The sequence below is a fragment of the Rhincodon typus genome, chromosome 20 (assembly GCF_021869965.1).
Source record: "Rhincodon typus isolate 14 chromosome 20, sRhiTyp1.1, whole genome shotgun sequence".
NCBI lineage: Eukaryota > Metazoa > Chordata > Chondrichthyes > Orectolobiformes > Rhincodontidae > Rhincodon > Rhincodon typus.
In genome coordinates this window covers 39,639,741-39,667,275 of record NC_063351.1, presented here as the reverse complement: position 1 = coordinate 39,667,275, position 27,535 = coordinate 39,639,741, and the positions used below count along the sequence as shown (strand labels likewise).

The following is a 27,535-nucleotide window of genomic DNA, read 5'->3' as shown; positions in this document are numbered from 1 at the left end:
GCTAGCTATTTGCAATTCCCAAATGACACAAATTGAATTTCAAAATTCCCTGGGAGATGCTAATTTTTCTTTCCCCATTAGCACCAGTTGAATCCGAAGAAGACAGTCGCAATCGTTTCAGGGACTTGATGCAGCGCAACCGTCTGATGGAACTGAGTCGATCCCAGGCCGAAGATATTGCTATCCTGAGAAACGAGTTGGAAAGACAACGCATGAAAAGCTTTCCAATCCTGGCGGAAACAGAGCAATACCCCTACATTTAAAGCCATTGGTTTGGACTAAGATAAATAGCAGAGTTAAATATGTAATTTTTCCATGAGACTTTAATGTAGAAAACACAATCGTTTGGCTGGATTAATTTAAAATTTGTATTCATAAAAAATAAATGTTTTTTCTCAGTGTTCAGCTGTCTCTGAATGTTGGCATAGAAGTAGCACTTGAATTATTCCACTTGTTTACTGAACCATACTACAAGAAACAGTAATATAAAAACCACAGCCTGGATTATATTGAAGTGTTCTGAAACATTAACTCTGTTTCCCTTTCCACACAGTTCTCGAGCCGCTGTATATTTCCAGTATTTATCTTTGTTTCAGGTTTGCAGAAACTGCAGCATTTTGCTCTGGTTTGGAATAGATTACAAATCTTTTTACTTTGCCTTTATTCCTCCTTTGCTGTCAATACCCACTTCCTCTTCTCAAAGCACTCGCACATTTTTTTGCATGTTTATTGTTCCATCCTTGACAGGATAAAAGAATTAGTCCAGGGAGCAAGGTGACAGAAAATTACAGTAGCATTAATGATGGCTGCAGACAGAGTGGATCAGCCCATGGTGTTGTATCCTTCCTCAATAGAGGAAATAGCAGCAAACAACTTCAGGAATTTAAAGACATCATGTAATCCAGCAGAGCAAAATCTTTACAAAAAAACAATGTCTTCTAGAAAATTGACTGCAAAGAATTGGCTAATGCATTGTTGCGAATAAGGCTGCTGATTCTCAGCACAGGAGTGATCATCTCATCCATCTATGAAATCTTCCTCATGTCTATTGTAATGCAGGAGTCTATCCTCTATTGCCAGACTGTCTATCAGCTGGGTCAAAGTCAGTTTTGAATCACTGCAAAGGGCCATTTGAAGTTCATACAGCAAGGCCTGGCTGCTCTTCCTCCATTTCTGAATCAGAGATCCTAGTTCTGCCAGGTTATTCTGGAATTTAAAAAGAAGAAATTGTTGGTGATTAATTTGAAATATACATGGTTAGAATCTAGCAGGTACATGCTCCAACCTGAGAAGGACTTATGAATGTTTTGAATTTGTGTAAATTTGTTTTTTAAATTTTGTCATTCTCAATCCAACCCCAAACACCCACACAGCAGATTAATGGGAACATAACCACTTGCAAACTCCCCTCCAAGTTACTCACAATCCTGACTTGAAACTATACCATCATTCCTTCAGTATCAAAATCCTGAAACTCCCTTCCTAACAACATTGTGGGTCCACAGATTACAATGGGCTGCAGCGGTTTGAGAAGACTAACCATCACCTTCTCAAGGACAACTGGGCACAGGCAATAAAAATTCTGACCCAGCCAGCGATATCCACATCCCACGAGTGAATATACAAAACGAATTGAACTGAATAAATTTATTGACACATAAACTCACATAGTACAGTGAAACATTTACAAACTCGCCACTTAGGTACCAAAGTACAGATTCTTAAGTACAAAGTCTTAGGGAACAAAGAAAAACAGCTTCTAGCATGGAAGTCAAAGGAAATGTCAGAAAAAAAATGAAGGACTGCTGGCAACCCACACTTTAAACTGAAACCAGGGAGAGAGGAAGGAAAGAAACAGAATCTGACTCGAGACAAGTCACCATCTCATATACTACAAAATGCAGAATATACAGGGAGGCAATTAGCAGTACCTTGGTGAGACAAGATTCTCTCAGTGTCCTGGAAAATTAATGTTGTAGGGACACAAGCACTAATACTAAAACTTTAGTGAAGCCCAGAACCCAGCATTGCATCACTGCAATTGTTGGTGATCAATCTCGAGCTGAGGGGTCAGAATTATATGGACCGTGACCCAGAATTGATATTAAGTGGTGTTAGATGTCTACCTTTGTTCTGTACATCTGAACCATTTTCAAACGACGAAGAAGTTCCTCTTTCTCTCTCACTTCTCTCTGTAATTGTTCTTTCTCCTCAAGAAGTTGCTGCTTTTCAGGGATCGGATTTGGGGACTTGGCAGGAGTCTGGATGTGGTGTTCAGTTGCATGCTGGACTCCCAGAGATGCCTCATTCCTGCCCACTGCACTTGTATCTGGCTGCTGATTCATCATCCTTTCGCAAAGATTTTCTGTTTCTGTAGTCACACCATTCTGTGCAGAACAAGTATCATTAGGGAGCTGGCTGTCACCAGCCTCAGTGCCAGGGTCTGCTTTTCCACCACCTTCACTCTGGCTGTCAATCTTCAACCGCTTTGGTACGATGAATGGGGAGTTAAAAGAACGCCGTGATTTCTTCAGCCGCTCTCGGAGATTGTTACTCAAAGGCTGTCAGAGTGAAACAACAAAATCAACAAGATTTGGCAGCTTGGGTTATAATCTGTTTAATTCCATAGAAATTGGTACAAAACAGAACGAATATGCTAAACTATACTTCAGTCAGTCACAACTCTGTGAGGAACATTTACACCTCAAGGCAGAAGCTCACTGGTTTAAGTCCTGCTGTAGAGGCTGAAGCTTAAAATCCAGCTTGATGTGCCAAGTGCGGGGGAGGGGGTAGGATGTGAACTGAGGGAGCGCTGCAATGGAAGAGCAGGCTTGAAGGGTCAAATGGCCTACTTCTGTTCCTAATTTGTATGTCTGCGTTAATCGTAAGGCACTAACATGCAAGGGTATAGGGAAAAAGTAGAATAGAACGATCTTCGCATGCTCAAGCTGCAATTATACAGAACCTTGGTGAGTCTAAACCTTGAGTACTGCATGCAGTTTTGGTCTGCTAGTGTCAGGAAAGACATTCTTGCTGTTGGGGGGAATCCAGTGAAGGTTCACCAGACTGATTCCCCGGATGGCAGGATGGACAAATGAAGAAAGACTTGATCAACTGGGCTTGTACTCATTGGAATTTAGAAGAATGAAGGGGCGCAGGGAGGATCTCACAGAAACATATAAAACCTTGATTAGGCTGGACAGGCTAGATGCGGGAAGAATGTTCCCGATGTTGGGGAAGTCCAGAACTAAGGGTCACAGTCTAAGAATAAGGCGTAGGCCATTCATGACTGAGACGAGGAAGAATTTCTTCACTCAGTTATGAACCTGTAGAATTCTCTACCATAGAAAGCTATTGGAGCCAGTTCTAGTTTGTTAGATATATTCAAGAGGGAGCTGAATATGGCCTTCGTGGCTAAAAGGATCAAGGGATATGGAGAGAAAGCGGGAGTGGGATACTGAAATTGTGTGATCAGCCATGATCATACTGAATGGTGGTGCAGGCTTGAAGGGCCAAATGGCCTAATCCTGCACCTATTTTCTATGCATTTCACACATAATCCAATAGGGGAGGTGTTTGGGGAAACCTAGAGCCCTGTTACTTCAACTGTAGCATGATGCAGTGTGATCAGCACAAAGTGGTTGTGACACTGAGGTTCAACTCCCTGTGCTATGTATCACACTCACAAGCATCAGGACCCTTTCAAATGGCAACTACAAATATTTCATTCAATGTTCAGCACTCACTGTTTTTGCTGCCATGTTGCTGATAGCTATGGTTTCAACACCTGATTCCAATTGGTCAGCTGTCAAAGAGCCACAAGGGGAACTGAAGCTCTCACTCCCTATTCTTGCACTTTGTTCCTTCACGATCTGACAATGAAAAATAGGTAAATGAAGTTTCATTTGTAATAAAAATTTAAAAGTCTTTTCACACCCGGCGTTTTCTCTGAGTCTTTCTGCTCATTGATGACACAGGTTTTTATTGCTGGGACTGGTATCTTAAACTATTTTAGACCCCAATGTCAGCATCATTGCTTACTACATCAGGTACAGTATTTCAGCTGAGAATAATGTTCCCTCTCATTACTACTGTAACCATCCCAATTTTTAAAAGAGCACTTCAGAATTATAGCAATGTGACAGTGATGTGAGAGAACCAAAGAAGGTATGACAACATTAAAAAAAATTAGAAAACTTGATTTTACAAAGGGCATTTCTTTGCAAGTATCACTTGCAAGGCCAGCATTTGTTGTCCTTGAGGGGGCGCCGCACTGTCGGAGGGTCGGTGCCGAGGGGGCGCCGCACTGTCGGAGGGTCGGTGCCGAGGGGGCGCCGCACTGTCGGAGGGTACCAATGACGGTTGGGGACTTACTGTTCGAACACTCACCTCCCGCCTTACGCGGACTACTCTCTGCGCATGCCCTATCACCGAACTCAATGCGCACGCGCCTGACCCGCCGAGTCTTCTGGATGTTGTAGTCGGTCGCGATTCATACGCATGCGCAGTGGCGCTGTTGTGCTGAATATGGAAACTCATCAGCATCACTGCTTTAACATGCTTAGGACCTACTCACCACATCTCCATTAAGGGCTTTTATAATTAGTATGTGGGAAACTCTGAGTAAAGCAAGCTCCTAGCAGCAATAAGATGTTAATAGTTATTCACAGATAGTGGGGACTGCCAATGCTGGAGAATCTGAGATAACAAGGTGTAGAGCTGGATGAACACAGCAGGCCAAGCAGCATCAGAGGAGCAGGAAGGCTGACGTTTCGGGCCTAGACCCTTCTTCAGAAATCTCTGAAGAGATCTCTGAACATTTCTGAAGAACGGTCTAGGCCTGAAACGTCAGCCTTCCTGCTCGGTCTGCTGTGTTCATCCAGCTCTACACATTGTTATCTCAGATAAAGGAGCAGATAGGTGGAGAGGAGACAGACAGGTCAAAGAGGGGGGATGGAACCAGTAAAGATGAATGTAGGTTTGGAGTTAGGGAGGGGATAGGTCAGTCCAGGGTGGATGGACAGGTCAAGGGGGCGGGATGAGGCTAGTAGGTAGGAGATGGGGGTGGGGCTTGAGGTGGGCGGAGGGGATAGGTGGGAGGAAGAACAGGTTAGGGAGGCGGGGACGAGCTGGGCTGGTTTTAGGATGCGGTAGGGGGAGGGGAGATTTTGAAGCTTGTGAAGTCCACATTGATACCATTGGGCTGCAGGGTTCCCAAGCGGAATATGAGTTGCTGTTCCTGCAACTTTCGGGTGGCATCGTTGTGGCACTGCAGGAGGCCCAGGATGGACATGTCGTCCAAGGAGTGGGAGAGTGAGTTGAAGTGATTCGCGTCTGGGAGGTGCAGTCGTTTGTCACAAACCGAGCATAGGTGTTCCACAAAGCGGTCCCCAAGCCTCTGCTTGGTTTCCCCGATGAACAGGAGGCCACATCGGGAACAGCGGATACAGTATACCACATTAGCAGATGTGCAGGTGAACATCTGTTTGATGTGGAAGGTCTTCTTGGGGCCTGGGATGGGGGTGAGGGGGGAGGTGTAGGAGCAGGTGTAGCACATCCTGCGGTTGCAGGGAAAAGTGCTGGGGCTGGTGGGGAGTGTGGAGCAGACAAGGGAGTCACGGACAGAGTGGTCCCTCCGGAAAGCAGATAAGGGTGGGGAGAAAAAAATGTCTTTGGTCGTGGGGTCAGATTGCAGATGGCGGAAGTGCCGGAGGATGATCCATTGGATCCAGAGGTTGTTGGGGTGGTATGCGAGGACGAGGGGGATTCTGTTTCGTTGTTATTGCGGGGAGGGGATGTGAGGGATGAGTTGCGGGAAATGCGAGAAATACGATCAAGGGCATTTTTGACCACTGTGTAGGGGAAGTTGCAGTCCTTGAAAAACGAGGACATCTGGGACATCCCAGGATATTGTGGAGAATGACACAGCTCTTCAGAAAGGACATCGACATCTTTTACATCAACATGAACAAGCTGAAAGGGCATGAGTGTAACACCTTCCAAAGGATATGCAAACAAAACAAAAGAATGGTACAAATCCTGTTGCCTGTTCCGCTATTGCACAAGATCATTGATAGATTTATGATTACCAGTGGTATAGGGAGTTATGGGGATGAGGTGGATAAAAAGCATTCAAGTGTTTAACCAGCCATGATCATATTGAATGCTGAGCTGAATATCCTACTCCTGTTCCTATGTGTTCCTTCAAATTTAGATGGTCCAAGAATGATTTGATTGAAAATTTCAGGATAGGAAGGAGGATAGATAGGGTAAATAAACAGAAACTATTTCAGCTGCAACAAAAATAAAGTTGCTGGAAAAGCTCAGCAGGTCTGGCAGCATCTGTGAAGGAAAAAGCAGAGTTAACGCCTCTCTGCTCCTATGATGCTGCTTGGCCTGCTGTGTTCATCCAGCCCTGCACCTTGTTGTCTCGGATTCTCCAGCATCTGCAGTTCCTACTATCTCTGAGTTAACGTTTCAGGTCTGGTGACCCTTCCTCAGAACCAGGGCTTTTCCAGCAACTTTATTTTTGTTGCAGCTGAAATAGTTTCTGCCTATTTACCCTATCTAAAAGGTTCCTAATTTATCTCTTGAATATTCTGGTTCTAGCTTTAGATTCTGCCCTAGATTCCCAACCAGCTGAAATAGATAATAAAAACTGAAAGAACTGCGTATGGTGTAAATTAGGAACAAAAACAAAGTTGCTGGAAAAGCTCAGCAGGTCTGGCAGCATCTGTGAAGGAAAAAACAGAGTTAACGTTTCGGGTCCAGTGACCCTTGCTCAGAACCACGGTTTTTCCAGCAACTTCGTTTTTGTTCCTAATTTACAGCATCCACAGTTATTGCGGTTTTTATTAACTATTTCAGCTGGTTGGGAATCTAGGGCAGAATCTAAAAACTAGAACCAGAATATTCAAGAATGAAATTAGGAACCTTTTACACACAAAGTTTGGTATAAGTTTTGAATTTTCTTCCTCAAATGGCAATTGGACATATATCAATTGATTATTTCAAATCTGAGGTTAATAGACTTTCATTATTGGGTGAGAAGGGTCAAAACAGGTATGTCCAAATAGGTCATAGGTCAGTCATAATCTTACTGCATGATGGGATATGCTTGAGATGCCAAGTGACCTGCTCCTATACCTTTGGGAATTGATTAGTGTCCCTATTGTAAATTGGAAACTTGACAAATTCCAAGTTTGCCATTACTTTTTGACTGACAACTTTTACTTACTAGTAACCCCAATACCAGTAAGTAAAAGTTCAGTCTTTGTGTCCCATCACTTTCTGTAGGAACTTGTGTCATGAATTAGATAGAGATAGTAAGAACTGCTGATGTTGGAGTCAGAGATAACACAGTGTGGGGCTGGAGGAACACAGTAGGTCAGGCAGCATCTGAGGAGTAGGCGATGCTGCCTGACCTGCTGTCTTATCTCATGGATTAGTTACACTCAGTACCTTCATTTAAATCATTAATCTCAACTGTAAATAATGAGGACCCAGTACTGGCCCTGCCATATTTAGTCACAGTTAACAACCAGAACAGTAGAATTAACCTTTAATCTTATTTGCTGTCTTCTGTCCTTTGACCCACCTATCTTTCGCTGCCTTTCTTCATTGTAATGCTGTCTTAGTACTGACCCTCCAACTGAGCAGCACTCCCTCAGTACTGACTCTCCAACAGTGCAGCACTCCGTCAGAACTGACTCTGCAACTCTGCTGTAGGATTTTGTGCTAAAGCCCTTAAGTGAGACCTGAATTCAGGTGCTCTCATTGGAGTGACAGTTTTGAGAGTTTGTTTAGCCTTCTCCTGTTCCCATGTCTGTTGCAGATTGAACTTCAATATTTTTTTTCAAGAATCAACTTCAGAAAGAGGTGAACAGCTTTTAATGAATTCAACAATTTTTGTTTTAATTGTTCTGTTCTGTGCACAGCCTTAAGAAATGTGAAATACTTAGCACATGCCTCACCCTGCCCTGCGATGCTGATGTTGCTATGATGAGTGATATGCCACAGAATGCTGTGCCTGAGGGAAATGCTGAATGTTTTGTGTTGTGTGCATTCAGTGTGTGATGTTAGGGCAGCTCACTGCTTTGCTCTCACCTGGCGCTCCAGTGAATCATCCTGAGGGTATGCTGCAGGTGTCTGACAGATTGAATGTTGGCATGTTTTCTCTTGCTACTTAGTGCTTTGATATATGAAGCAGGTTTAATTCTGGTGATGATCACTGGGTTTTAGAGAAGCCTCAATATAATCTTTCTTCTAGATATTTATCTCATTATCTCCCTCTTAATGCTTTCATTCTATTCTTTTGTTCCTGTCACTCTGATTTTAACCTCCAGCCTATTGCAGAGAGAAAGCAGCCAGAGTTTAACCAATGTGTGACCACAAACTGACCCCATTGCAGCTGAGAGAGTTGTTTAATCTTGGAATGTGTGTTCTCCACCCTCATTCTCTCCCCTTGATCTCTAGATTACTGAATCATACCTTACAGACAATGTCCCAGACATTACTATAGCAGCCCTAGTTATGTCCTGTTCCACTGGCAGGACAGACCCAGCAGAGGTGGTGGTACAATGGTGTACAGTCCAGAAGGAGTTGTTAAAATGAGAGACAACTTCCCAGCCTCGTGGCGAGGCCAAGTACAGAAAGCTCCTGAGGGCTCTCAAGAACATGAGAAATGGGAGCAAGATTCGACCCTGCTCCCTCACTTAATATGATCATAGTTGATCTTGGTCTTCAACTCCACTTTACTGCTCATTTCCCATATCCTCATGATTCCCAGAGAGACCAATAATTGTCTCCGTCAGCCTTAAATATATTCAATGAAGGAACATCTTCTGGGATAGAGAATTCCAAAGATTTATAACTCTGAGTGAAGAAAATTCTCTTCATTTCAGTCTTAAACGATCCGTCCTTCTCCCTGAGATTACGTCCCATGTTCTACATTCCCTGATCAGTGGAAACAGTTTCTCAGTGTTAACCCTGTCAAGCCCCTTCAGAATGTCGTATATTTCAATGAAGTCACTTCTCGTTCTTCTGAACCTTAGAAAATAGTGACCTAATTTACACAACACCACATCAGAGGACACCCTTTTATCCCATAGTCCGGTCAGTGAACCTTCATTGTACTACCTCAAATACAAGGATATCCTTTTTTAAATATGGAGACCAAAACTCTCTACAAGTGCCTACACCCCTTCCAATCTCTGTAACCTCTTTCAGCCCCAATACCCCTTGATATCTCTGTAACCTTGTCCAGCCCCTAGAATCCTCCCTATCTCTGCAACTTCCTCCAACCCTGTGACCCTAAGTCTGTAACCACCTCCTACCCCTGCAATCTCTTCCAACTCCTGTAATACTCCCTATCTCTGTAACCTCCTCCAGCCCCTACAGCTCTTTCTATCTCTGCGCTCCTCCAAATCCTTCCACAGCTATTGGGAGATTTTAAATTAAATTAATTAAGAAATCTAGAATAAAAAGTTAGTCTCAGTGGTGGTCACTGTGAAACTGCCAGATTGTCCTAAAACCCCATCTGGTTTATTCATGGCTTTTGGGGAGGGCAATCTGCTGTTCTTACAGAGTCTGGCCTAGTTGACAGCTTTGTGCCTGAAACCCTGGTCCCCAGTCTACCTTTGGCTTCACATCAGTGATAAGTCAGGACAGCTCAGTTTCCAGCCTTTCCTGAGGCTAAATATCCCATTGAAGGATACCTCTGAGTGAAAAAGGCTTCCCTGTGATTCCATCACAGTCTCCTTATAACCCTGATTCCAAATCAAAGGCATTTCACCAAAACAACAGAAGCAGGGTTTTTCCCATACCACTGTCTTCTCTGACACATTGCCCCTCCATCTCCCTCCCAAACCTCCACTCCTCCCCTCCCACCTCACCCCACCTCACCCACGGATTTCCTTGTTTCACCTCACTTTTCCTCTCCTAGCTCCTCCTACTCTCCTTCCTAACCATCTGACCTCCTGTGTAGGGGTCACTGACAGACTTCTACCCCTCAGTTTTGTAAGAACACTGACATTCAATCATCTGCTGAGCACCTCCCTACCGGAGTGCCTCCACAGGAAGAGGCGTGTAGTTTCTCAGTCAGTATTCTTTGATTGTAGGCTTGCTTCCTCAGACTTGCACTAACCTGTATCAGCGCTGGCTCAGCCTGGAATATAACAGCCCTAGGCTGTTTCAACCTGCCTCCTGATGTGGTTTTCTTTTGCTCCGGGCCTGGAGCTAGCTCTGGTTAAGGTAACAACAGGTGGTGCTCACCCTGTTAAGGTGCACTTTCCCCTGACTCTTGGATTTATGCCCCACATTTAAAAGTTAACCCTTCACCAATCATGAAGGTTGTATTTGTAGATGGGTGTTCAAGATCGATTTTTACCTGGAACTTTAACCTGCAGTTCATACTTGAAATGAACTTTAGTTCATTCCAATTTTTGAGACTGAAGCCATTGTAGCAACCACATAGTGAGGTCTGGAGAGAGTAAGATTGGTTTTGTGGGTGACATTCTCACCCCTAGGTGAAATGTATAAAATCTGAATGGCTGGACAGACCCGATGTAAGGAGGATGCTTTCCCTAGGTTGGGGACTCCAGAAACAGGGGACACAGTCTCAGGATATGGGGTAGACCATTAAGGACTGAAATTAGGAAACATTTCTTCACTCAGATGGTGGTCAACCTGTGGATTTCACTACCACAGAAGGCTGTGGAGGCCAGGTCATGAGTATGTTCAAGAAAGAGACAGACAAGTTTTCAGATGTTAAAGGCATCATGAGGTGTGGAGAGAAAGTAGGAATATGCCATCAAGATAGAGAATCAGCCATGATCATATTAAAAGCTTGAAGGGCCAAATGGCCTACTCGTGCACCTAGTTTCCATGACTCCAGACCACTAGAGATTCATATTTCTGGGCCATTTGACTCATTGATAAAGATTGATCACCACAGTTAGTTAAATTCATAGAATCCCTACAGTGTGGAAACAGGCCATTCAGCCCAACAAGTCCACACCGCCCCTATGAAGAGCATCCTACCCAAACCCATTCCCCTGCCCCTGATTTCCCCATGTCTAACCCACCTAACCTAAACATCCCTGGGAAATTTAGCGTGGCCAATCCACCTACCCTGCACATCTTTGGGTTATGGGAGGAAACTGGTACTCCCGGAGGAAGCCCACGCAGACATAGGGAGAATGTGCAAACTCCACACAGACAGGCGCCCGAGGCTGGAATTGAACCCGGGTCCCTAAAAACTCAAGAAAGAAAGTAACAATTCATATGGCGTGAGGAGATGGTGCTGATTGATTGGACAACGTTTGGTGGGGAGATGCAGCAGAAATTCTTAACTGTCTTAATTAACCAATTAAATTCAAATCAAGCAAGTTCATTTAAATTGGTCATGGTGTTGCCATGGGGATGCAGTGGTGATTGTAATACCAAGCAATTATTTGCATCTAGAATCCAATAATATTATAGCAGAAATGAGCCATTTGATTTATCACCACTGTACACTCTCTCTCTTTCTGCCTCTTTCAATCCCTGGCTCTGACTGCATTTTTTCCTTGCTGTCTGTCTCTCTCCCTCTCTTTCTCCCTGAAATGACCTTGAAAACAGCCCCTCACTTTCACACATCTTTTTAAATTGATCTTTTTAAAGTGTTTGGTCTACTTTCCTTCTGAAAGTTGGGAATGCATTCTGCATTCTCCACTTTTGTGGCTGGAATTCCTGGTCCATTGGCCCTCTTGGGTTTATGTTTCAACAACGACTATACTGCATATGCATTTCAGTGACTATGAAAGGTTTTGAGAAGCCCTGAGGTTATGAAATGTGCTATAGAAATGCAAGTCCTTTCTTGTTTTTGACTATTCGTTCAGTGTTGTAATTGGCTTACCGTCTGTAAATCCTTGCAGTAATGGATTTCAGATCTAAGAACTGTGTGTCCAAGTATTCTATTATCATTTCTCATTCTAATCCTCAACTTATCCACTTGGTGCTGAGTCACTGAATGGTGGAAATAGCCTCTCATTATCAAGGCTCAAATTCTTTTCTAATCTTGAACATTTTATTTAAATGCTTTTACCCCTTCTCAAGTATTTCAAAGCTTTGTCAGACATCCTGAAGCTGTACAAGCAAGTCTGTAATGCAGTTATACATGAGCTTAGTGAGGCCATACACGGAGCACTCTGTACAGTTTTTGTCCCCTGCTCCAATAGAGGGATTTACTTGCATTAGAGTCGAACAAGCAGTGGTTCACAAGGTTGATTCCTGAGTGAACAGCACTATCCTGTCGGGAGACATTGATTAGAATGGGCCCAGAGACTCTAGCTTAGAAAAATGACCCATTTTAAATTCTTAGCAGATTTCACAGGGGTCATGGTCTTAGAATAAGAGTTCCACCTTTTTTGACTGAGTTAAGGGGAACTTTCCATACTGAAAGCATTGTGAATCTTTGGAATTCTCCAGAAAGACAGACAAACTTTAATAGCACCTTTCATGACCGCTAAATGTCACAAAATATTTTGCAGCCAAAGAAATTTGTTTGATGTGTAGTCACAAATAAAGCAGCCAAATTACACCCAGTGACCCTCCCACAAATAATATTTTGATAGAGGTGTGCACAGCAAGGAGACCAGTTGTTCATTATCTGGATTGGTGTCACCTCATATATGGTGTTAAACTGAATCTTGATTTGTAGATCTGGTTGTAAATGCTATACTGTCGAAACCCACTCGGGAAAGTGCACTGATATTTGAGCCTCCACTGCTACTGGGGCCATCACAAAAGTTAATGATTTAATCAAATTACTCAGAATCACTAATTTACCTCCCTAATGGACTCAGGTTAATGAAATACACTTGCCAGATTTCTCTACTTAACAAGAAACTACTGTATAGTACAAATAAATCAGTTCTAAGCACAGACAAAAAAAACGTGTTATCAATTTTTAACTCTCTAACTTAAATTCTATGTCTCCTTAAACCCCTTCACACAGCCAAAGACGGACAGAGACAAATAAAAACCATAGATGTTATGGGTGGTAGACAAATATTAGGGGAACATAGTTCAAAAGCACCAGTCCACAGGATTCAGTGAGATGAACTTTTGCTTCTTGCAAGTCGTTCTGATCACTGATATCCTTCTTTCCAAATCCTGTCAGTTCTTTACTGCGGACACAGGTAAACGACACATTAATTGTTTATTCTGTCAGTTCGTGGTTAGCAGCAGTAGCTTATGAGTGAAATTAGCAAGTTGCCTTGCAATGCTTTGTTACTTTGTTTCTTCTTAGCAAAAAGGGAGAAGATGTTGCTAAAGTCTGGTGGCTTTCTGCTGCTGTATTGTTCACAGATGCTCTATCTGCCTGCCCATTTGACCCATAGAGACCTAACACTATTTTCCTCAAATATTTATATTGCTTAATGAGGGTCTTCTTTTCATTTGTTCATGGGATCAGTGTGATGCTGGCTGGGCCAGCATTTATTCTCCACCCCTAGCTGCTCTTGAGAAGGTGGTGGCGAGCTGATTTCTTGAACCACTACAGTGCATGTGGTGTAGATTGACCCACAATGCTATTAGGGAGGGAGTTCCAGGATTTTGACCCAGCAACACTGAAGGAATGGTGATATATTACCATGTCAGGATGGTGAGTGGCTTGGACTTGCAGTTGGTGGCGTTCCTATCTATCTGTTCACCTTTACTTTCGAGACGATAGTGGTAATGAGTTTAGAAGGTGTTGTCTAAGGACATTTGTCCATTTCCATTTGATCTCTCCAAGGTTGTTTCTTTCCCCCTGTATACTGGGGCCCCTAACTTGCAATCTCTGCGTGTAGCTTTCAGATTTTTTTTTAATCCAAATTTGGGATTTTTTAAATTCAGTTGACTTCTAATTGTTGTGTCCCAACAAGTTGTTTGGGGCGGCACGGTGGCACAGTGGTTAGCACTGCTGCCTCACAGTGCCAAGGACCTGGGTTTGCTTCCACCCTCGGGTGACTGTCTATGTGGAGTTTGCACATTCTCCCCGTGTCTGCGTGGGTTTCCTCCGGGTGCTCTGGTTTCCTCCCACAGACCAAAGATGTGCAGGCTAGGTGGATTGGTTGTGCTAAATTGCCCATAGTGTTCAGGGATGTTTAGATTAGATGGGTGTATAGAGGGAATGGGTCTGGGTGGGATGCTCTGAGGTTCGGTGTGGACTTGTTGGGCCGAAGGGCCTGTTTCCACACTGTAGGGATTCTATCATTATGGGATGAGGGCATTGCTGCTGGCCAGCATTTCTTTATTGCCCATCCTACTTGCCCTTGAGAAGCTAGCAGTGAGCTGCCTTCTTGAACCGCTGCATCTTGTTATTTTACATGATGCTGGAAGATCAGTGATGCAAGAACTCACTATCTTAGGCGATGTTTAGTCATTGCTCTGAGACAAACTCCATACTTTCTCCAGAGCCTGGAGCTGAGCTTGCTGCTTCCAGGCAATGAGCATTTTCATTATCACATGGTGTTGTTGGAGAGGGTAATTTCAGTACAGCAGAACCTCTGAGCTGAATGTGGTGGGTGTGAGTGTGTGTGGATTGTGACCATGAGATCTCGCTGCCTGTGGCTAGCAGTACAGGATCTTTGTTTCTTACAGACTTACTGTAAGGCTGAAGTCTTCTAAGTCAACAAGCAGCTGAATGGCCCCTGTGTTCTCTGAGAACACAGTCATCAGCAAACAAGAATTCAATTTTCTGTTCACGTTCTGTAACCTTCACATGAGCCTTCAGACTTTGCATATTGAACAGGTTTCTGTCTGTCCTCAGCTAAATGCATACTCGTGTTGAGATTTCCAGTGTGTTGTAGTGGTCAAGTGATATTAGAAACAAACAATTGAATGTCTGAACAAGACAACAATTTTTATTAATCAAGTAAACGCACAGGGACACAGCTTATGACGAGATCCCTGATCATAGTTTGTTTTACATGTTTATACACTCTGTAATCATGACAGCCACTTAGGTGTCCACATGATGTTACAGTACTTTGTAAACCTTTGCAAAACTAGACAAGTCTCTTGTTGACGCATTCAACAGTGATCACATTCTTCGCAAGGCTAATCAATTCCTCCGCATTGCAGATTTCATAGTGATCACTTTTGTGTTTTAAAACATTTTTTCACTCTATCTGCAAACAGTAATTATTTTGTTACAAAATTAGATGATTTTCTGCTTTATGTACATCACAGTAGTCATGTCCGCTTTGTGATTTCGAACAGATTTCCACACTGCCAACTTAAAACAATCACTTCTTTATGATGTTAAATGCCTTTCCTTGTATATAATGGTTGTTCTTTTATAATTTTAAACAGATCCCAGTTTTGAGTTAGGTACACTTCAACCACTTTTGATACCTACAACAATGTGTCACTTTCTGTATAGCTGGCTCCTGATTTCTAAATCTATGTTTTGATTTCAATTCTGTACAAGAATATGGTTGAAAAACAGAAGGAAAACAGTACTGGAGCCATTACACAGCCTTCTTAATGCGATTGGTGACAAGAAAACATCTGACAAGGCACCAATCTGCAATACAATGACCAACATGAAATGAGGGGATGCCTTGAATGTTTTGGTCTTATCCAGAACTTTCCACATGCCTTCATGATAATGACCAGGTAATCTGTTTGTGATGTAGATTCAGATGTTTGTTGGTGGGACACCGCAAACCACCATCAGCACAAACCATCACCTTACAAGATGAAAGTCTGACAGAGGAAGGACATATATTTAGAGTCATAAAGTCATACAGCACGGACACTTCAGTCCAACCGGTCCATGCCGACCACAATCCCAAACTAAACTAGTCCCACCTGCCTGTGCTTGACCCATATCCCTCCAAACATTTCTTATTCATGTACTTATCCAAATCCAAACTTTCTCTGGGCATTCATTCCACACGCAAACCACTCTCTGTGTCTTATAGTTATTACATTTCAAGTAGTATAAGAAATCTAGAAATAAGCCTGAAACTCAGTAGCAGCTGCAAGATCCACACTACTCATTGTCCAACATTTTAGAATGTTTGAATTTAAAGGGAGGAAGACTGCAGAAAGCTACAGAGCAGAGGGATTTTGGTGTCCTTGTCCATGAATCACAAAAAAAAACTGTCATCCAAGTTCAGCAGGCAATTATGGAAGGCAAATGGAACTTAAAGGGAATGGAGTATAAGAATAGGGAGGTTTTGCTAAAACTATAAAGGCACTAGTCAGACCACCGTTGGAATACTGTGAACAGTCTTGGGCCCCTTATCTAAGAAATTATATACTGGCATTGGAGGCAGTCCAGAGTAGGTTCACTGGGCTGATTATGGGCATGGACGGACTGTCTTATGAGGACAGGTTGAGTATTTTGGATTGGATTTTACTACTTCAATACTAGGAATTAGAAGCTTTAATTGAATTCAATGTCAAGACAAACTTGGGCAGTTTTCATTAGAATAGAGAAGGATCTGGACAACAGCAGCTTCAATAAGACAAATATTATCCACATTATTTTCACTGGTTGATGAGTCAGCAACTGGGTGGAAGATTGTTTTTATGTTTATCACCAAGTAATAGAAGGAAAATGTGATTCAGATCATTGTTTTTGTACAGAGAGTTGTTGAGGCATGTGTTGTTCCAGCAGCATCTCTGGGGAGGCAGAGTCTATTAAGGTTTTAAAAGAAATATTTGAAGGGCTGCAGGGACAACGATGAAACTAAATTGATAACTCTTTCAAAGAGAGGGTGTACAGTTCTAATCTTCCAGGATAAAAGCAATAAGGCTGTTTTGAGGATGGTGGTTATTGAGGAACTCTGTCAGCTGAACCTGTCTGCAGACTGGCTGCGGATACTTGAAATTACTCCACAAAGATCAGTATTCCATCACCAAGTCACCCTTTATTTACACGTGGAGAGTCTTTAACACTGGCCCAGGTCCCTCAGAGCCAGCTCTCAGAGTGAACAGAACCTCTGACACTCCTGTTTATAATCTGCCAGCCAGGGCTCCCCGATTAGACCAGGTTAATAGCCACAATCAGGGAACTCATATTCTATGAGGTCGACCTGGCTGACCTTGTTACAATCACTACATTCCTCCCCTCTGAGTCCAGTGGTAGTACCACTGGTTGTGTATCTGCCACAGTGGGGGTGAATCAATGCATCCACATTTGCTACTTGGCCTCCTGGACAGTGTTCCAGCTTCTAAATATACACACTTAGTATCACAGCCCACCACTGAATTCAGCCTGAAGCTAGGGGCAGCACTTCCTTGACCTGTTTAAGTAGGCCTAGCAGGGATTTGTGGTCCATTATTATTATAAATTTACATCCATAAAGGATTGGTGGAATTTCCTGACTCCAAATATGACTGCCAAATCTTCCTTCTCTATCTGGGCGTATTTACGTTCTGCATTAGCCAAAATCCTGGATGCATACACTATTGGGTGTTCCTCTCCATTGGATCATCTATGAGCTAATACTACCCCAAAGCCAAATGGAGAGGCAACGCATGTCAATACCAGATCTTGCTTAGGATCATAGTGTACCAACACTTTAGAGGATAATAGCTGTTACTTCATTTCCTGGAAAGCTATGGCTTGGCTATGCGACCATTTCCAAGGCTGACACTTTTTTAGGAGTTGATAAAAAGGTACCAGGATGGAGACCAGGTTATGTATGAACTTTCCGACTTTCCGTGATAATTCACCAGCCCCAAGAGAGACCTAATCTCCGATACAGTCGTAGGAGCCACTCACCTTTGATTGCCCTCACTTTATCTTCCAAAGGGTGTAACTCAGTCGTTTTGACTCTGTAGCCCAAATAGGTCACTGGGGGTGCCTGGAACACATGTTTTTCCATTCTAAGATGTATGCCCACCTGGGAGAAATATCTAAGGGCTATGTCCAAGTTATCCAAGTGCTCGTTATTGATCTTCCCTGTTATTAGCATGTTATGTAGGAGGTTGAGGGGTGACCTTGTTGAGGTTTATAAAATCATGGGGGGGCATAGAAAGAGGTGTATGGCATGTGTCGTTCCCCTAGCTTGGGGGATTTCAAAACTAGGGGGCATATTTTTTAAGTTGAGAGGAGAAAGATTTAAAAAGGACATGAGGGGCAACTTTTTTTTACAGGGAGTGGTTCATGCGTGGAATGAACTTCCAGAGGGAGTGGTGGATGTGGGTAGAGTTACAACGTTTAAAAGACATTTGGATAAGTGCTTGAATAAGAAATGTTTTGAGGGATATGGGCCAAGCACAGGCAGGTGGCACTGGTTTAGTTTGGGATTTTGGTCGGCATGGACTGGTTGGGCCAAAGGGTCTGCTTCTGTGCTGTATGATTCTATGACGATATGTAGATAAATGCCAACCTGGGTTAGAGCTTGTAAAACGTTCTCCATCGTCCGCTGAAAAATTACACAGGCTGATGATATCCCAAATAGCAGTCTCCTATATTGGTACAAACCATTATGGGTATTAATTGTAGCATGCTTCTGGGAATCCTCATCTAACGTCAATTGCAGGTATGCATGGCTGATGTCCAGCTTCGTGAAGGACAAGCCCCGCCTGCCAGCTTTGTGTATAAATCCTCTGTGCAAGGGATTGGGTATTTATCCAGCTGCAAAAAGTGGTTTACCATTCGTTTAAAATCCCCACAAAGAGCAAACTGACCTGTCGGGCTTCATAATTGGTACAACCAATGCTGCCCATACCACAAACTGGACTGGTTTGATGATTCCTTCGCTTTCCAACCCTCTGATTTTTGCCTCTACTTTTGCTTGTAAAGCAAATAGCTCTGGGTGGGCCTTGCTATGAGGTCCACCTGGCTGACCTCGTTACAATCACTACAATGTGAGTTCTTGCTGACACAATAGAGTCTGCACACATTTGTCATAAACTTGAACTCTTCCTCAGCGAAATTTGCTCTGAGCCCTCTCCCATTCCTCTCTCCTTTCAAAACATAACAAATAAGTACTTGAAATGAGACATTTACAGAATTACAGGGACATAGTCAGGGAGTGGGCTTAGTTGGATTGTTCTACCAATAGGCCAGCACAAATATGTAAGGCCAGATGACCTCCTTCTATGCTTTATCATGCTATGATTCCATAAAAGAGAGATTGAGAGAGACAGTGAAAGGGACACTGGCGATCAGATGTTTGGTGTTCAAGTAGAGAAGGAAGATTTAGTAGTGTGAGAGCCAGGCTTTCAGTCAGAACTGGGAGCCACGGCAGTGAGATGTTTCTGGGAGGGGAGCAGTCAATAAAGGGGAGAGTGAGAATAGGACTGAGACAGGGAGCTACTATTAAAGGGGAGAGTAGCCTGGGCATTACTCCAGGTAAACAGTGAAAGATTATTATCCAATAATGGACAAAGGAAGTAGAGAATAGAAAGCGAGAATTTACTCCAAGAGGAACGGAAGAGGAATCTTTCATCATAGAGGCAGAAATGAAAATATCAAAAATGGGTGGGATAAATATTGAAATAGAGGAATATGATGGAAAGATGTATTTGGGGTTATGGGAGACAACACCAAGATAATGTGCTGAATGGCCTCCTCCCATTCAACTATGTCAATGTTCTATGGAAACCCCTTTATTGAGAAGGTTTGAGATGTTGATGTTGGTTTAAGTTTGGGACAATGTGCATTGTGAAGTCCCACACATACCAAACCCTCAGTTTCTGAACACACCCCAGTTCCTCCAGGTTTATTGTCTCAACTCCAGGAGAGCCAAGATTTATACGACAAATACAACATTTCTAGATCCATTGAACAGAATCTGACATGATCAATTTACTGAGGTTTCTTCAACGGCACTGTTCAAACCCTTAACTTCTACCACATGGGAAGCAGATGTTGGGATCACAACAAGTTCCCTTCCAAGCCACCCAACTTCCTGACCTGGACCATGAACAGAATCTTTTGATTCCAAAGTAGGTAAACTTGGCAGCAGGAAGGGCAGGGATGGTTTTGTATCCATATCCCATTGCCTTCCAACCTTCGCCAGATTCAAGTTGTATGTGTGAAGACTTATGGCCAACCCTCCTGCCTCACCTCCAATTTCGTGGCTAATTACCGACCACTTAAAAGACTTTATCCAGCTACCACTGGAATTAACCCATCCACTAAAGGACCTGGTGCCATGACCCCAGTGGGCACTTTGCCCCTTTGTGGAGGTGGTGGGGCAGCGTCCTTCAATCAAAGTACTCAGGACCTGATCGAGGGACCAGACAGCAGAGAGTGGGGAGCTAGATGAGAGCCGACAACCTGTTCTTGCTGCTGACTATTCTGTCCCATCTCCCCACAATCTTCAACCAACACACACACTCACATACACACGCACATACACATTCATGCACGCATACGCACATATAGCCACAAACACACACACACACACCCCCACCCACATGTGCACACACACCTTATTGTTGCGATCCCGAGACTCCAGCAGGGGTTACACCAGCTGCACCCTCTGTTGGGTGGCCACTGAGTATAGGAGCTGCTAGCCTCAGATTGACTGGCAACACTTGCTGTGCAAGACAACTGCTCCTGGCATCTTGTCCCAACAGCAGCTTTGCCTGATTGCTGTGTGGTTCAGTGGGCCTCCCTGTAAAATGGGAGAGCAGGTCTCTCACTTTCTCTGACCAGCAGGACAGACCCCCAGCACCTCAGCGTGATTCCACCCTGTGTGGCCATTCCTTCAGTGTCACTAATATCCTGGAACTCCCTTTGTAATGGTATTGCAGGTATCCTTGTGGGCTAAGGTCTGCAATAGTTCAAGAAGGCAGCTATCACAGTAGGGGCAATTAAAGATGACCAATAAATGTTGCCCAGCCAGTGATACCGACATTCTATGAATGATAAAATTAAAATTAAAAATCCAAGGATTCTTCCAATAGGAGATGTTCCAACCTTATCCAGACCGGAAATATTCCTGGGAACTTGGATAGTGATGGATGTAACCTGTCTCACTATTTCCTGGTAACAGACATTCAACAGAAATTTTCCAGACTGAGTATTTCCTGAACTATTTACCACACCACTCTCTCTCCATTGTATAAACAGCCCTGAAGATATTGAATTTAATTTATGATTCACCAAATAACAGCTGTCTGCACCACACCCAATTCTCCAGCAACAAAACTAAACAGTTTTGTAACAGAACCTGTTGTTTGGAAACCAGGAATTTTACATTGGAAATCACAATGATATAGATAAAAGGGAAATATTGTCTAAATAGTTCAGCACAGACCCTTAGAATTCTGAGAAAAACTTCAAGCCACTGCGACGTTTTTTTGTGCCAATTATGCTCAGAGTAGATATAGGTCATGCAGTACCAGACGGAAGTGAGTCATTCACTTTTACCTGCTATATGCTGTACATTTACACTAACAGACACTGAGTCTCAAGTCTTTTTCTTTCAGGAAAAATATGAAAGTACACAGAAGTGCTATTTTGTAAAACCAACTTTAGAGATTTACAAAACATTAACTTTAATGATATCTGCGGAGGTCTGGGATCATGGATATTTTGATATTTGAAATGTTCAAGTGCATTATCCAGCCTTTTGAAGCTTATGAAAACTGAAGGAACTGCGGATGTTGCAAATCAGAAACAAAAACAGAAATTAAGGGAAGGTTCTTGACCTGAAACATTAACTCTAATTTCTCTCCACAGATGCTGCCAGACCTGCTGAGCTTTTCCAGCAATTTCTGTTTTTGTTTTTGAAGTTTATGATTCAGTTTTTGACAGTAAAGTACACTTATTCTACATTAGTATTTTGAATATTATAATTTTTTGTTTGGAGGGCCAGTTGACTTATTTTTGCTCTATCTATACATAGCAATAATGATATAAAGGGGTAATATTAATAAATATTATCCATCTAAGAACAGGCAACAAATGCTGGCCAGCCAGCGACACCCACATCCCACAAGTGAATAAAAAGAAGGGGAGATAGTAGTGTAGTCATCTCTGGACTAGTAATCCAGACTAATCTTCTGGTAAAGCCATTTTAAATCCCACTAAATCATCTGGTGGAATTTAAATTCAGTGAATAAATATAAAGGTAGTCTCTGTAATGGTGATCATGAAACTATCATCAATTGTAACACAAATCCATTAGGTTCGCTAATACCCTGTAAGGAAGGGACTGTGCCCCCCTTACCTGGTCTGGGCTATGTATGACTTCAGGGGTCAGTACCGAGGGAGCGCCGCACTGTCAGACGGTCAGTACCAAGGGAGCGCCGCACTGTCAGAGGGTCAGTACCGAGATAGTGCTGCACTGTCAGAGGGTCAGTACTGAGGGAGTGCCACACCATCAAAGGGTCGGTACTGAGAATGTGGTCCTCTTAAACTGGTGCATAGATCTAATGACCATTATTTTAAAAAAAAGCAGGCAAGTCCTTCAAGGTGTGAAAAGGCCACATTTATCCTGCAAACAACCTAAGATTAAAGGATTTTATTTACTCATAATCACCATGCGTCTGGAAGCATTTCACAGCTCGTGAAGGAATTTTTGAAATGTAGGCGCTATTGTGATGTAGGAAACGAAGCAAACAAATTGTATTCAGCAAGCTCCCATAAACCAATGTGGTAATGACCGGAGTGTTTTTTTTGCAATATTGATTGATTTATAAATATTAGCAGAAAATACAAACACCATTAAACCAAATTATCTGCAATTTTCATCATTAATGTCTGTGGGATTTCACTGCGGAAATTAGCTGGCAATTTTCCTACAGTTCCGCAGTGGCAACATCTCAGGAAGATTACTTCACTGGCTGTAGGGTGCTTTTGGAAGTACTGAAGTCTCAAAAGGCCTTTCAGAAATCAAACTGTGTCTTCCTGAATCACCTGATTTCTGAATGATCCCTTCATGGTTTGATTGGCAGGCACAGATAGTGGGCATCATCTGCAGTGCTGCCAACGCACCTTGCTAATCAGGCTTCACCCTCTACATTTCCTGTGAGTTTGATTCACTCTCTAACAGAGGCAGCCAGTGGCTCCTAATTCTTGCAGAGTAAAGTAACAGACAACGCCCGGGACAACGCCCTGGTAATAAATCCCTGAAAGAGAATCTTGTTCCGACTACTGTGGTGAGCAAGCCATTCCTTAAAGGGCCAGTGCAGGGTTCCTTACACTAAGTATCAACAACAGTGCAGTTTGTTTCTCTATCAGATATTTGTAGAGCTCACTGACAGGTGATGGTGACATAAAACAGATTGTGAGAAGTATAAATGGTGTCTCAGACATTGGCTGACATTTATAGATTCTCCTCTGCTTGTGCATTGATGTCAGTGGAGTTAAAATCACTAAAAACGATTTGCTGAAGTCTCCCTGCCTGCTGCCAATTGTAACCAACAACCATAGAGTCAGAGTCAGAGTCATACAGCACAGAAACAGACCCTTCGGTCCAAACAGTCCAAGCTGACCATGTTCCCAAACTAAACCAGTCCCATCTATCTGTGCTTGGCCCATATCCCTTCAAACCTTTCCTATTCATATACTTATCCAAATGTCTTATAAATGTTATAACTGTACCTGCATCCACCACTTTCTCTGGCAGTTCATTCCACACACAAACCGCTCTCTATAAAAAAAAGGTTGCCCTTCATGTCCTTTTTAAATCTTTCTCCTTAAAAATATGCCCCCTAGTTTTGAACTCCCCTATCTAAGGGAAAAGACCTTTGTCATTATCTATGCCTCTCATGATTTTATAAACCTCAATAAGGTCTCCCCTTGACCTCCTACACTTCAGTGAAAAAAGTCCCACCCTTTCCAATCTCATTTTATAACTCAAACCCTCCATTATCCTTCCTATAACAGGCCGACCAGAATTGGACACAGTACTCCAGAAGAGGCCTTACCAATGCCCTGTACAACCTCAAAATGATGTCCCAACCCCTATACTCAAAAGGTCTGAGCAATGAAAGCACGTGACCAGTTCTTTGATAGCAACTGATATTTGTATAGCCCCTTGAATGTATTTAAACAACCACCCTACTTCAGAGGATTGAAAGATTCAGTCCAGGGTGGAGGCAAAAGGTCCTTTTTGGCAATTATTTAAGTAGAAAATTTTTCTTTTTTGCTGAATATTTAAATTAGTTTGTAACTCATAGCAGAACTTCAATAAATACTCTCTTCGTCATTGCTTTTCTGCTAAACTTTGGGCTTGTTAATCTTCCTGAAGTTTACAGGAGTTAATATTCAGGATGCCACCCAAACATCTTGGAAAAAAATCCTAAGTGCAATTAAAATTATCAGTTTCCGTTTCGTTTAAAAAACTCTTACATGTTAAAGTCATTATAAGAATTTCTGTTGGTCCTGAAATAATGGTGATTTCTTCTTTGTGTAGGTGCATTCTTTACACTACTTTTCGAACCACTAGCAGGTTTTATGCAAATATTTCTTCAGCTTGGAATGTCTCTCACCGTAATGCAAACCATTATCTGCTCTCCCATTATACGCTCTAGCTGAAAATTGTCAACTTCAGAGTTTCTGCATTGTCAAAAGTTTTCTTGAAAGTAAATGTCTCCTCTTACAACAAACCTGCTCTCACTTTAGGATCACTTATGCTTAAGACAATATTATTTCGGAGGAGATCAACTTTCAGTTATCGAAATGCACAGGATTCAACTTGATGTTTCAGTGTGATCACATCTTGATAAACAGTCTCCCTCATTCCTGAACTCTGATGTTAACACATACCATTCATATGTAGCATAAATACGGGACTAAAAGTGTGTCTTCAAAGCATTGAAAATCTTTTCTCCCTGATATTTCTTGCTGAGATCTAGACTGTAATAGAGCTGATAGCATTTTTTCCCCAGCATTGTCGGCAGGGTTGCAATTGTTATGTGCTCAGGCTTTCTTGTTGAAACAATCCTGTTGCTCCTTCACAGTTTTGCCACTGAGAGTGAATAAAATTCCAATTCTAACTCATATCTCCTTTCATTTCCGTAGTACCAGGGAGTGGAAAATGAATAGCCATTTAGACTCATTCAGTAATTTGATTTACACCTTCCTTGCTGTCTCTTTCATTTTCTCACTCTCTTCCAGTTCTGCAATTCCACGTTTTCGGTTGTACTAGTCTGACACCAGGTTTCAAAAGATATATTTAATGGCTATCCACATGTTGCACACAAATGCATGTACAGCAGAGGTAGAGGTCAAATGATTACAACAAGCCAGTCAGTACACTAAGGGTGTATTATTACATTTCTTCGAACATATTCCCTATTCCTTCCTCCACACCCTCCTGTTCCCTGTCAGTGAGTGGGACTGTATTAATCATGCGATGCTACACTCTCGAATCAGAACTGTATGAAGCTGAATAAGATGAAATGTTGCTAAAGGACTTGGGGTGGGACTGAAATCACAAACACTTCCAAAGTCCATTTTGTGCCTGAGCAGAAATTCTTATCTTTCTTTGTATTATTTGTTTTAATAATTGAAAGGATACCAAATAAAAGGATACTGCACAAAAGCAATGGTGAGATATGGATAAAAGATAAGCTAACTAACAGAGAGAGACAACAAGGTGCAGAGCTGGATGAACACAGCAGGCCAAGCAGCATCATAGGAGCAGAAAGGCTGATGTTTCGGGCCTAGACCCTTCATCAGAAAATAGAGTTGGGACAACTGGGTCAGTTTCAGATTGGTAAACTGTAACAAGTGGAGTGTGACAGGGATCAGTGCTGGGACCTCAACTATTTACAACCTATATCAATGATCAGTATAAAGAGACCAATTGTATTGGAGCCAAATTTGATGAAGATGGGGAGGTGGGGTTTGCTGTGGTGGAAAGCAAGTTGTTAGGAAGACAAAGATCTATAGAATGATGTAGATAGATTAAGTAACTGGACAAAAATTTGGCAGATGGAGTCTAATGTGGGAAAATTTGAGGTCCACTTTGATAGGAAAAACAGAAACACTGTATTTTATTTAGATGGAGAGAGACTGCAGAATCTGAGATAACAAGGTGTAGAGCTGGATGAACACAGCAGGCCAAGCAGCATCATAGGAGCAAGAAGGCTGATGTTTCGGGCCTAGACCCTTCATCAGAAAAAATGCTGCTTGGCCTGCTGTGTTCATCCAGCTCTACAGCTTGTTATCTCAGATTTTCCAGCATCTGCAGTTCCTACTATCTCAGAGACTGCAGAATGTTGTGGTACAGAGGGATCTTGGTGTCCTTGCATTTGACTCTCAAAATATTGGCATGCAGGTACAGTAGGCAAGTTGTAGTAGACCTTTGTTGTAAGCGGGATGGAGTATAGAGGTAATCAAATCTCAATAATTTGGTACAGGACATTGGTGAGACTGCACCTGCAGTTCTGCTTTAAAACATAATTTAAGCATACAGACAACCTGAAAATCATGAAGCAATGATTTTTCATTCCACTGGCATCAGATCTTTACAAATATGAAAAGAAATTAAGGTTCAACCAGAAAACCAGTGTTCACATAGAATTACATCCATGGTTCTTACCAGTTTGAGGAAATCCTTTGTCTCTCCTTTTTCCATGGGAACTCTTTCTGACAAAGACATCCTCTCCCCCAGAGAGCACCAACTTGACTGCTCTTGGTCCCTGTTGGATGCCCTCCCTCACCATTGCCACCTGCTGGAGGCCCCATTACATGTTTCCCCATCCTGGCAACTACACACAGCGCACAGTGACCTCTTAGCAAGCAGTTATGTGATCGGGTTCATTTGTACCATTATGGCTACACTGTTCATGTCCACATTCTCTTATTGAATTACCAATTTTGGCAAATGGTAAGGGTTGGAGTGATATCCAGCATTTGCTTGAGAGGACCTTCCCAGCCTCTGATTTGTGTTGGTACTTTCCATGTGATACAGCTCTGTGGCAGATCACACTCATCAGGTTGTAGATAGGGTCACAGTTTCTCACAATTTGTGTTTTGGCAGTGATATCGCACTGTTGTCCACTGTGGTGACCTTCCAGTTGGTATCTGGTCAGTTGGATCTATGTCTTGGCTTGAGTTAGGTTTTCTTTTTGCAATGTCTTTTTTCAGACCTGGTTTTCATCCACTCTGAGTGGCATCTGGTTTGCTTGCAGAACTTTTGAGGTCCTCTCTTGGTTCTGTGACAAACTGCTACAATCCAAAATCTGTTGCTGGTTCAACCCAAAGATGCCTGAAGCCAATTTGTCTCACAGAAGTATTCAGCTTCTTAAAGAAAAAGTTCTCATGTAATCAATAAGTGACCACACCATTGCACTTTTCCTGTGAGGTGTAATAAAGAAAACTGGTTAATTTGCTGCAAGAAGGCAGTCCAAACTTCTGTTTCCTCATTTAAAAAAAAAATTGTCCTTACAGTCCGTCAAGAGTTCTGCAGTCAGCAACACTTGTTAATTCAGTTACAGCGTCCAGGCAAATCACTAGGGAATCCAGCATGCAACACCAAAACAGCTCTGAAATGCAGAATATCTTGAGCAGGAAGGCATCCCAATACATAAAGCAGAACACCATCAGGAGTATTGAGCAGCATCAAGAAGGGTGATTATT

General features: G+C 42.6%; 1 protein-coding gene across 3 annotated transcripts; it reads right to left on the bottom strand.

Moving 5' to 3' along the window:
* sfr1 (SWI5-dependent homologous recombination repair protein 1) lies at window positions 1-26,578 on the bottom strand. Of its 3 annotated transcripts, none has more exons than XM_048608963.1 (4): window positions 26,496-26,578; window positions 3,747-3,872; window positions 2,127-2,561; window positions 1-1,206 (listed from the first exon to the last, which is right to left on the bottom strand). In XM_048608963.1, the coding sequence occupies exons 1-4, from the start codon at window positions 26,553-26,555 to the stop codon at window positions 1,018-1,020; spliced, it is 810 nt and encodes a 269-aa protein (XP_048464920.1). In that variant the 5' UTR covers window positions 26,556-26,578; the 3' UTR covers window positions 1-1,017. The 3 variants fall into 3 exon arrangements, with proteins under 3 accessions (XP_048464920.1, XP_020366504.1, XP_048464921.1); XM_020510915.2 differs by lacking the exon at window positions 26,496-26,578 and adding an exon at window positions 4,390-4,435; XM_048608964.1 differs by lacking the exon at window positions 3,747-3,872 and having other exon boundaries at window positions 26,496-26,537.
* Window positions 26,579-27,535: the final 957 nt, after the last annotated feature.

What these genes read in the sequence shown, in the direction of transcription:
- sfr1 (XM_048608963.1), bottom strand. Translation starts at nt 26,555, where the DNA reads ATGTCTTTGTCAGAAAGAGTTCCCATGGAAAAAGGAGAGACAAAGGAT. An exon ending in CAAAGGATTTCCTCAAACTG is followed by an intron (nt 3,873 to 26,495) that starts GTAAGAACCATG and finishes TTTCATTGTCAG; the next exon opens with ATCGTGAAGGAACAAAGTGC. An exon ending in TTCAGATGTACAGAACAAAG is followed by an intron (nt 1,207 to 2,126) that starts GTAGACATCTAA and finishes TTTAAATTCCAG; the next exon opens with AATAACCTGGCAGAACTAGG.